This window comes from Amblyraja radiata, chromosome 39 (assembly GCF_010909765.2).
Source record: "Amblyraja radiata isolate CabotCenter1 chromosome 39, sAmbRad1.1.pri, whole genome shotgun sequence".
Taxonomy (NCBI): Eukaryota; Metazoa; Chordata; class Chondrichthyes; order Rajiformes; family Rajidae; genus Amblyraja; species Amblyraja radiata.
The window spans coordinates 16,191,593-16,202,893 of NC_045994.1; the positions used below are offsets into that span (position 1 = coordinate 16,191,593).

The window sequence follows — 11,301 nt, forward strand, 5'->3', positions numbered from 1 at the left end:
ACCTAGAATGTAGACTGAAAAAAAGATTGAAACAGCAAAAAAATTAAGTATTAACAGATCGAGTATTGGATGCTTGATCATGACAAACATCGTTAATGCCAGGCACATATTTGAAGGAAGAGTTTGTTATGGAGCAAAGGTGAGGTAATATAACTAATTAGATAGCGCTTTCAAAGAGGTCTACATGCTGAATATTCTCCATCCTATAACTGTATTATCCTATAGCTTTGTAACAATTCTGACACGTTTATGTTCACGGCGATGTTGATATTGCTGCCAATTTCAATTTGCATTATCCTTCGCCTTGAAGAATGTGCAACCATACAGAAAAATTGCAAGCACATAACAAGATGATTAAGACAACATGGATAAGATAAAACCACATTTACAACCACCAGTGGGGGGGGGTGGGTATATGTAACAAAGTGCCAGAGTTGATGCAGTTAATGGCATTTAAAAGACAAGTACATACCTGAATAATAAAGGTTTTATGGAATATGGGCCAAAGGCGGCCAGTGGGACTAGCCTAGATGAGTCCTCTTGGTCGGAATGGATGTTGGGCTACAAGGACCTGATTCTGTGCCGAATGACTATGACTCATTTCCCCCCACCTCATACTGCCTTCAATCTTTCTACCGATTTCTTTAATCTTTGTCTCCTGTTTGTTGGTCTATATAGGTGAAAGAAACACTAATTCCATTTTTTTTTTAAAATCCTCATCATCCATTTTATCTCAACTCATCTGACTTCAGCTATTATTCAAACTCCAACACTGAGCTTCTCCATTCCAGAGCATATGTGGTTGTTGAGGCCTCAGGAAGCCTCTTGCAGTTCTAGTCCATTCCACAGGTCGGAATGATCTGCAATGACTTATCAGAACTGCTTCTGTGCTGCACAACCATGACTACCCCAAACCAGTGATTTTGTTTATGTGTTCATTTCTACTTCATAATCACCACACCCCAAAGCAAGCAATCTTTCACAACTGCTTCTTATTTGCCTTCCAAATCTTCATGTGAATGATAACCAGTCTGCCTTACATCCTGTAATTTAAAGGGCCGAATGGCCTACTCCTGCACCTATTTTCGATGTTTCTATGTTTCTATTTTCAGGGACAAGAGTCATGGAGCATTACAGCAGGTCCCTCCCTCCACACCGACCAAGGTGCCCATCTAAGCTAGCCCCAATTGTAAGGAGTAGGTCCAATAAGTAAGGAGCCTTGTGTGTGTAGGAAGGAACTGCAGATGCTGGTTTAAATCGAAGATGGAATCAAAATGCTGGAGCAACTCAGGCCTTGACAGAGAAGAGAGGTTCAATGGGTCTGGAGAAGCAAGAAACTTGAGCTGCTGGGAGAACTTAACAGATCAGAGAGAAGCTGTGTCCTGCCCAGAGAGTTTTTGAGGAGGTAACTAAGCATGTTGGCGAGGGGAGGGCAGCCAAGGTTGTCTGCAGTGACAAGGTCTTGCATGCTAGGCTGGTCCAGAAGGTTAGAGCCCATGAAATCCAAGGCAGGAGTTTGGAATTTGGACATGGCACAAAACTTGGCGGCGCCTGCATGTGTAAATGCACAAAGAATTTCACCATGCGCATGCGCATGCGACAAATACAGCATCTTTGAACCATTATAGACACAAAATGCTTGAGTAACTCAGCGGGGCAGGCAGCATCCACCCGAAACGTCACCCATTCCTCCTCTCCAGAGATGCTGCCTGTCCTGCTGAGATACTCCAGCATTTTGTGTCTATCTTCGGTTTAAACCAGCACCTGCAGTTCCTTCCTACACACACATTGTCCATGTTTGATCAATTTCCCTCTGAAGGGTGTGATTCCATTGGAAAGGGCGCAGAGGAGATTCACCAGGATGTTACCCGGGCCTGTGGGCTTGAGAGGTTGGATAGGCTGGGCCTTCTTAGGAGGCTGAGGCGTCGTGACCTTATTGAGGTGCACAAAATCATGAGGGGCACGGAGGAGGTGAACAGTCTTCACCCTACCATAGGGAGACAAAAATGCTGGAGAAACTCAGCGGGTGTGGCAGCATCTGTGGAGCGAAGGAAATAGGCAACGTTTCGGGCCGAAACCCTTCTTCAGAATTCTTTTGATTTTCCAGCATCTGCAGTTCCTTCATGAACATTCCACCCTACCACAGTTACCCAACCAGACACAACTAAATTGAAGGTAGCTCTTTTTCCCCCCAAGAACCCTCTTTTGCTTAAGTCCACCCTCCACCACCTCCAGTTTAAATTCCATTTGGAATATTTTTGGAGGACCAGGAAACCAAGAACCAAGAACACTCATAGTCTTTTTCTCCAGCATAGAGGATTCCAAAACTAGAGGGCACAGGCTTAAAGTGAAAGGGGAGATATTTTAGAGAAACCTCAGGGGCAACATTTTCACTCAGAGGAGGCTTCTGTATCTGGGGCAAGCTGTCAGAGGAAGCTGTTGAAACAGGTTCAATAACGACTTTTATTTGGACCGAGGTACAGATGGGAAGGATTTAGAGGGAGGCAGGGGAACTGCAGATGCTGGAATCTTCAGCAAAAAAACACAAGTGCTGGAGTAACTCAGTGGGTCAGGCAGCTTCTCTGGAGAAAAAGGATAAGTGACATTATGGGTCGGGACATTTCTTAACAGTTACAGTTTTGGTCTCCTAATCTGAGGAAAGACATTCTTGCCATAGAGGGAGTACAGAGAAGGTTCACCAGACTGATTCCTGGGATGTCAGGACTTTCATATGAAGAAAGACTGGATAGACTCGGCTTGTACGCGCTAGAATTTAGAAGATTGAGGGGGGATCTTATAGAAACTTACAGAATTCTTAAGGGGTTGGACAGGCTAGATGCAGGAAGATTGTTCCCGATGTTGGGGAAGTCCAGAACAAGGGGTCACAGTTTAAGGATAAAGGGGAAATCTTTTAGGACCGAGATGAGGAAAACTTTTTTTACACAGAGAGTGGTGAATCTGTGGAATTCTCTCCCGCAGAAGGTAGTTGAGGCCAGTTCATTGGCTATATTTAAGAGGGAGTTAGATGTGGCCCTTGTGGCTAAAGGGATCAGGGGGTATGGAGAGAAGGCAGTTACAGGATACTGAGTTGGATGATCAGCCATGATCATATTGAATGGCGGTGCAGGCTCGAAGGGCCGAATGGCCTACTCCTGCACCTATTTTCTATGTTTCTATGTTTCTAAGAAGGGTCCCAATCTGAAACGTCACCCATCCATGTTCTCCAGAGACGCTGCCTGGCCCGTTGAGTTACTCCAGCACTTTGTCTCTTTTAACCCAAGGATTGAGAGGGATATGAGCCAAATTGTACTTCTAGCCCAGAATGGCAACCTGGTTAGCATGGATAAGATGGGCCGAAGGGCCTTTGTCTACGAACTGGAGGGGGGGGGGGGGTGTTATTTTCACTGTCTGAAGCAGATTGGTGGGTCTTTAAGGGGTTGGCTGCTGGAAGGGGGGTGGGGATTGGAGACGGAGGGAGGTGTTTACCCGCTCAGGGGGAGGCGGTGGAGGGGGTGGAGGGGGCGTCTCGCTGCCCGGTGCGTGGGCTACAACAAGCCGGGCTCGGTGGCTGCAGGGTCCGTTCAGCGGGGAGCGGGGCCAGGCCAGGCCGGGCAGAGAGAGCTCCAACCCCGGGTCCTCAGGGACCCTGCGCCCGCACCGTGCACGCATACTGCGGCGTCCGAGTCTGCACACACACACACACACCGGGTCCGCTCCCTCTCCCTCTCCCTCTCCGCCCTGGGAACCGGCGCAGACGCCTCTGTAACCCGCATCCCACCTACCAGGAGAAGAAGCCGCCGCCGCCGCCGACTCTCGGAGCCTGGACACCTCGGCAGGTAAGGATACTGCAGTGGATGTGTTGTGTACAGTCTCGACGGGCCGATCGGCCTCCCCCTGCCCCTGCCCCTCCCGGGCGACCGAGGCGTCCTTCTGCTTCCCTGGAATGGGGTTGTAGATGGGACGAATGGCCTCCCGGTCTTATTTAATGACGGCGGGGGCTAGTATCGGCTCATCCTGCGAAATGGGGCGGAAAGGCCGCCTCCTATCCCCGAGTGACGGGCTCCGAGAGAGGAATGGACTCCTGGTATTACGTGCTACAATTTGAAGTGAGGCCATTTGGCCGATCGAGTCGATGATAGCCCTTTGCAGAGTGCTGGTCAGTTCTATTCTCCTGCCTATTCTCTGCAGCACTTTGGATAAATTTCTCTCGATTCCCCTTAAAAAACACCTGAAGTCAACAGAGACTGCAGATGCTGGAACTAAAACAAACACATTCATAGAACAGTGCAGTACAAGAACAGGCCCTTCGGCCCACAATGTCCGTGCCCAACCTGTTGCCATGACCATCACTTATCTACCTGCACTTAATCCATGTCCCTCTGAAGAAGGGTCTCGACCCAAAACGTCACCTATTCCTTCGCTCCATAGATGCTGCCTCACCCGCTGAGTTTCCCCTTCATTTTGTCCACCTCACATTTCCCCTGCATCTTTCAAACAATCACTTTAAATGTCTGAAGAAGGGTTTAGACCCAATGTATTCAAGAGAGAGTTAGATTTAACAGAATCAAGGGCTATGGGGAGAAAGCAGGAACGGGGTACTGATTTTGGATGATCAGCCACGATCACATTGAATGGCGGTGCTGGCTCGAGGGACTGAATGGCCTATTCCTGCACCTATTTTTTATGTTTCTATGAAACATCTCTGGAGAGAAGGAATGGGTGATGCTGCCTGTCCCGCTGAGTTACTCCAGCTTTTTCTGTCTACGGGGTAAACCAGCATCTGCAGTTCCTTCTAACACACTTTAAATGTAATATGGTGGACAAAAAGCTGGAGAAACTCAGCGGGTGAGGCAGCATCTATGATCTATGACCTATGCAGCATTCATAGATGCTGCCTCGCCCGCTGTCTTTCTCCAGCTTTTTGTCTACCTTCGATTTTTCCAGCATCTGCAGTTCTTTCTTAAACATTATATGTAATATAGAGTCATACACGACACAAACACATGGCCACGTCAGTCCAGAGAGAGTCTGTACTCACATTCAAATGTACACAAATCCCACCAATAACATCATTAACTCCATGCAAGCCCGCTAACTCCACGCAGACAGCACCCGAGGTCAGGATCAAATCGGATCTACATAGAAACATAGAAAATAGGTGCAGGGGGAGGCCATTTGGCCCTTCGAGCCAGCACCGCCATTCATTGTGATCATGGTTGATCGTCCCCTATCAATAACCCGTGCCTGCCTTCTCCCCATATCCCTTGACTCCACTAGCCCCATGAGCTCTATCTAACTCTCTCTTAAATCCATCCAGTGACTTGGCCTCCATTGCCCTCTGTGGCAGGGAATTCCATAAATTCACAACTCTCTGGGTGAAAAAGTTTCTTCTCACCTCAGTCTTAAATGGCTTCCCCTTTATTCTAAGACTGTGTGTGTGGCCCCTGGTTCTGGACTCGCCCAACATTGGGAACATGTCTGTGGCCCTGCCTCTTGTGAATCAGGAATAACTGACTGCCTTTGCTCTTCCCACTCAGGAGGTCCCACCCAGATGTTGGGGAAACGACAGACACGGTGGTGAGGGCCTGTCCGCGGGCGCCCTTGCTTCAGGTGAAGAGGAGGCGGTGTGGGCAATGGGCTGAGGGACGGACGGACGGAGGGTCGGACGGAGGCCAGTGGAGGGCGAGCCGCTCACAGGCCGGGAGGATGGATTGGAGGTTGAACATAACGGGCAGGTTTGGGGGGGTCTCCTGGCTGAACTCCTCGCTGCTGATGGAGAGCTTCCCCCTCTGCCCAGACTCTCTCAGTAGCACCACCTTCCTGCTCCTGGCCTACAGCGCCATCATGGCGGTGGGCGTGGTCGGCAACACCTGCCTGGTGCTGGTTATCACTCGGCAGAAGGAGATGCGTAACGTCACCAATGTCCTCATCGCCAACCTCTCCTGCTCGGACATTCTCGTCTCTCTCATCTGCCTGCCGGTGACTGTCATCTACACTATGATGGACCGCTGGATCCTGGGCTCCCTGCTCTGCAAGCTGACCCCGTTTGTGCAGTGTACCTCCATCACCGTCTCCGTCCTCTCCCTGGTCCTCATCGCCCTGGAGAGGCACCAACTCATCATCCACCCCACGGGCTGGAAGCCAGCGGTGGGACATGCCTACCTGGCGGTTGTCCTCAGCTGGCTGGTGGGCTGCTTCATCTCCTTGCCCTTGGTGTCGTTCAACGTCTTGACCAGCGAGCCCTACACCAACATCTCCTTCCTCCCGGACGGCGTGGCTGGCCAGGTGGCTTGCGTGGAGCACTGGTCGTCTGAGGGGCAGAAACTGTCCTACACCACCAGCCTCCTGGTCTTCCAGTACGGCCTCCCGCTGCTCCTCATGCTCACCTGCTACTTCCGCATCTTCCTCAGGCTGCGGCGGAGGAAGGAGATGGTGGACCGGCCACGGGGTGACCGTCACCACAAGGTCAGTCACAGCCGCAGGGTCAACATCATGCTGGCCTCCATCGTGGTGGCCTTTGGCCTCTGCTGGATGCCCCTCACCGTCTTCAACACCGTCTACGACTGGGACTACGAGGCCATCTCCATCTGCCACCACAACCTTATCTTCTCCCTCTGCCACCTGACGGCCATGTTGTCCACCTGCGTCAACCCCGTCATCTACGGCTTCCTCAACGCCAACTTCCAGAAGGAGGTGAAGGCCATGTTGTACCAGTGTCGTTGCAGCGGCCCCACGGAGAGGTACGAGACATTCCCCCTCTCCACGGTCAACACTGAGCTCTCCAAAGCCTCCCTGCACCTGGGCTGCACCAACAACAATGTCTGACCCTTCCCTAGGTCACTTGACCATTGACCTCACCTCTCTCCTCCGTCCATCTCAGGCCCAGAGGATCCCTGCATCAGGTCACTGGCCGCCACTTTAAACCATGGTAGACTTCTTGGGCAGAGGCCCAATGGTCAGATGAATCATCTACCCTGAACACCATGAAACAGACGAAAGGCTGGAGGCAGAACAGCTGGAGAGGAACAACGAGAGAGACTTCACCTCTGATGTAGATGTGATGGCACTTGTCGTGTTAACAATTGTTGTCCAGGCCAGAGTGAGCTCCACAACCTGGTTTGTGTTCGAGACTTATTGAGCCCCGGTCCCTGGCTGGCTGCTCCCCAAGAGTGGTCTGCAAGTACCAGGTGGTCCCAGCTCAACCCAGGGAGTCAAGGACGTTGATAGTGTCGACTTTTATTGACAGCTTGCCCACTGTGAAGATGGAGCCACTTCAAGGGGCCACATCAAGGTTGTGGGCTGCATGCCACCTATCACCTTGTGCAATGTTTGTTCAGCCTGGTCGCTTGGCTTTGGGCCTCCCCGTGTGAAATGAGAAAAATATCCTTCACTTTACAGATCTGTGAGGCTCAGCTGTGCCTTGGGAAGGCAGGGTGTTTCCACATTCTCAACATCGAGAGCAGAGAATCGAAAAGGCCTGGAGGCAAAGGCTCAGTAAATCAGGCTGGGCCTAATGGAAAGGCTCAGAAAATCAGACTGGGCCTGACAGGAAGTCTAAGCAACTCTAGCTGGGCCTAATGGAAAGACTCAGTAACTCAGGCTGGGCCTAACAGGAAGGCTCAAGTAACTCAGGCTGGGCCTAACAGGAAGGCTCAAGTAACTCAGGCTGGGCCTAACAGGAAGGCTCAATTAACTCAGACTGGGCCTAATGGAAATGCTCAGTAAATCAGACTGGGCTTGACAGGAAGACTAAGCAACTCAGGCTGGGCCTAACAGGAAGGCTCAAGTAACTCCAGCTGGGCCAAATGGAAAGGCTCAGTAGCTCAAGCTGGGCCTAACAGGAAGACCTCAGCTCAAGCCTAACAGAAAGGTTTGGCAACTCATTTCCTTTACGACAGAACCACTGGGGAAGTGGGTTAAATAAACAATACCATGAGCAGCCCGGACATAATCTCTTGCCTGGAGAAAAGTGCTGAGAGTTGGGAGAGCAGTTAAATAAAAGCATCCTGAAAATGCATGAGAACATTTAATAGACCCTCTGAGGTTTTTCCAAACTCAGGTCCCTCTACAGGGGGGCAAGATGAGTGCTGGGTCTCCCGCTGTGAGAGACTGCGGGTGCGGTGAGTGAGGGGGAAGGGGGTGGGAGCTCGAATTGTGAGGGTAAACGTATCCTCATCGTAGCTCACCGCTTCCCCTCAGTACATTGTCCTCAGTGTCTGATTTGTAAATATTTTAAATTGCCTTCTCTTCTATCTACAGAAAAAAACTGTTGTTTAATTAAATTTCTTGACTATGACAGATCAATGTCTATTAAAATTTACCACACCAAGTTGCATGTACAGTTTTCCTCATTTAATTCCTCATTGCATTTCTACGAGACACCGTCTGTGTAAGATGGCAGGGATTTCTGAACCTGACAGTCGGGATTCAAGGGTGTTAAATCATCACATGTATCAGGAATGGAGCAATGTCACTCTCACTGCAACCTTACCAAGGACGTGTCACACCCTGGCCACTCCTTCATTCCTCCCCCCCCCCCCCCCCTTTATTCTCAAACGGTGACCCCTGGTTCTGGACTCCCCCGACATCGGGAACATTTTTCCTGCATCTAGCTTGTCCAATCCTTTAAGAATGTTATATGTTTCTATAAGATCCCATCTCATCCTTCTAAATTCCAGTGAATATAAGCCCAGTCGACCCATTCCCTCAGCATATGTCAGCCCCGCCATCCCGGGAATTAACCTGGTGAACCTACGCTGCACTCCCTCAATAGCAAGAATGTCCTCCCTCAAATTAGGAGACCAAAACCTGGTGAACCTGGCCACTGGAAATGGTGTGGAGCTGAGAGTGGTCGATGGCCATAAAATGAAGTTGGTGTTTGGAGATGATAGATCAGGAGAGACTGCAGATGATGGAATAATCTTGAGGCAAATAACAAAGTGCTCACTCACTGAGGGTGCAGCATCTGTGGAGGACGTGGGTGGGTGACGTTTTGGATCAGGATCCTTCTTCAGTCCTCCCTCACACTGAAGATGGGGGGGGGAAGAGGGAGAGGGGGGGGGCGGAAGAGGGAGAGGGGGGGGGGGGCGGAAGAGGGAGAGGGGGGAGAGGGAGGGGAGAGAGATAGGGGGGAGAGGGAGAGAGAGGGGGGGGGATAGAGAGAAGGGGTGGGGAGAGAGGGGAGAGGGGGTGAAAGAGAGAAGGGGGGGAGAGAGAGAGGGGGTGAGAGAGGGGGGTGAGAGAGAGGGGGTGAGAGGGGGTGAAAGAGGGGTGGGGAGAGGGGGAGAGAGAGAGAGAGGGGGTGAGAGAGAGGGGGGGAGAGAGGTTCCACTCTGAAGAGGTTCTCCTCTTCTCCCCGTGTCCAACTCCCTCCACCTTCGCTGCCTGTCCGGCTGAGTGGAGGTGGAGATAGAAGTGTGTGTGTGACAGGCCGAAGGTCCTGTTCTCCTGCTGCCCCGCCCCGTGAGCGGGCTAGCGCGGTGAGAGGCACCGCGTCCCGCCGAACCCCTCCCGCCCCTCTCCCCTTGGTTCTTGGTTTCTTGGTCCTCCAAAATATTCCAATGGAATTTAAACTGGAGGTGGTGAAGGGAGGACTTAAGCCAGAAAGGGTTATTGGGAAGAAAGAGCTACTTTAAATCAAAGATCTTATAGCAGTAGTTGTTGCGTCTGGTACACAAAATTGCTGGGGAAACTCAGCGGGTGCAGCAGCATCTATGGAGCGAAGGAAATAAGCGACGTTTCGGGCCGAAACCCTTCTTCAGACTGATGGGGGGTGGGGGGGAGAAGGAAGGAAAAAGGGAGGAGGAGGAGCCCGAGGGCGGGGGGATGGGAGGAGACAGCTCGAGGGTTAAGGAAGGGGAGGAGACAGCAAGGGCTAGCAAAATTGGGAGAATTCAACGTTCATGCCATCAGGACGCAAGCAACCCAGGCGGAATATGAGGTGCTGTTCCTCCAATTTCCGGTGTTGCTCACTCTGGCAATGGAGGAGACCCAGGACAGAGAGGTCGGATTGGGAATGGGAGGGGGAATTGAAGTGCTGAGCCACCGGGAGTTCAGGTAGGTTATTGCGGACTGAGCGGAGGTGTTCGACGAAACGATCGCCCAACCTCCGTTTAGTCCCCCCGATGTAAATCAGCTGACATCTAGAGCAGCGGATGCAGTAGATGAGGTTGGAGGAGATACAGGTGAACCTTTGTCGCACCTGGAACGACTGCTTGGGTCCTTGAATGGAGTCGAGGGGGGAGGTGAAGGGACAGGTGTTGCATTTCTTGCGGTTGCAACGGAAAGTGCCCGGGGAGGGGGTGGTACGGGAGGGAAGGGAAGAATTGACAAGGGAGTTGCGGAGGGAGCGGTCTTTGCGGAAGGCAGACATGGGGGGAGATGGGAAGATGTGGCGAGTGGTGGGGTCACGTTGGAGGTGGCGGAAATGGCGGAGGATTATGTGTTGTATTTGCCGGCTGGTGGGGTGAAAGGTGAGGACCAGGGGGACTCTGCCCTTGTTGCGAATGTGGGGATGGGGAGAGAGAGCAGTGTTACGGGGTATGGATGAGACCCTGGTGTGAGCCTCATCTATGGTGGCGGAGGGGAATGCCCGTTTCCTGAAGAACGAGGACATTTCCGATGCCCTGGTATGGAATGTCTCATCCTGGGAACAGTTGCGGCGTAGGCGGAGGAATTGGGAGTAGGGGATGGAGTCTTTACAGGGGGCAGGGTGGGAAGACGTGTAGTCCAGATAGCCATGTGAGTCAGTTGGTTTGTAGTGTATGTCGGTCAGAAGTCTGTCCCCTGCGATGGAGATGGTGAGGTCAAGGAATAGTAGGGAAGTGTCGGAAATGGTCCAGTTGTATTGGAGTGCCGGATGGAAGTTGGTGGTGATGGTGGATGAAGTCAGTCAGTTGTGTGTAGGTGCAGGAGGTGGCCCCAAAGCAGTCGTCAATGTAACGGAGGTAGAGGTCGGGGATGGGGCCCTGGTACGTCTCGAACAAGGATTGTTCAACGTACCCGACAAAGAGGCAGGCGTAGCTGGGTCCCATGCGTGTGCCCATAGCTACGCCTTGTGTTTGGAGGAAATGGGAGGAGTCAAATGTAAAGTTGTTGAGGGTGAGGACCAACTCCGCTAGGCGGAGGAGAGTGTCAGTGGCTGGGTATAGGTTGCTCCTCTGGTCGAGGAAGAACCGGAGGGCTTTGAGGCCATCGTGGTGGGGGATGGAGGTGTAGAGTGACTGGACATCCATGGTGAAGATGAGGGGGTGAGGGCCTAGAGAGTGGAATGCGTGGAGGCGGCGGAGAGTGTCTGAGGTG

At 51.8% G+C, this 11,301-nt stretch overlaps 1 protein-coding gene across 1 annotated transcript; it reads left to right on the forward strand.

Annotated features, from left to right (window-relative positions):
* Positions 1–3,500: 3,500 nt before the first annotated feature.
* On the forward strand, positions 3,501–8,329 carry LOC116967221 (neuropeptide Y receptor type 1-like). The gene is made up of 2 exons (XM_033013666.1): positions 3,501–3,836; positions 5,538–8,329. The coding sequence occupies exon 2, from the start codon at positions 5,707–5,709 to the stop codon at positions 6,823–6,825; it is 1,119 nt and encodes a 372-aa protein (XP_032869557.1). The 5' UTR covers positions 3,501–3,836; positions 5,538–5,706; the 3' UTR covers positions 6,826–8,329.
* Positions 8,330–11,301: the final 2,972 nt, after the last annotated feature.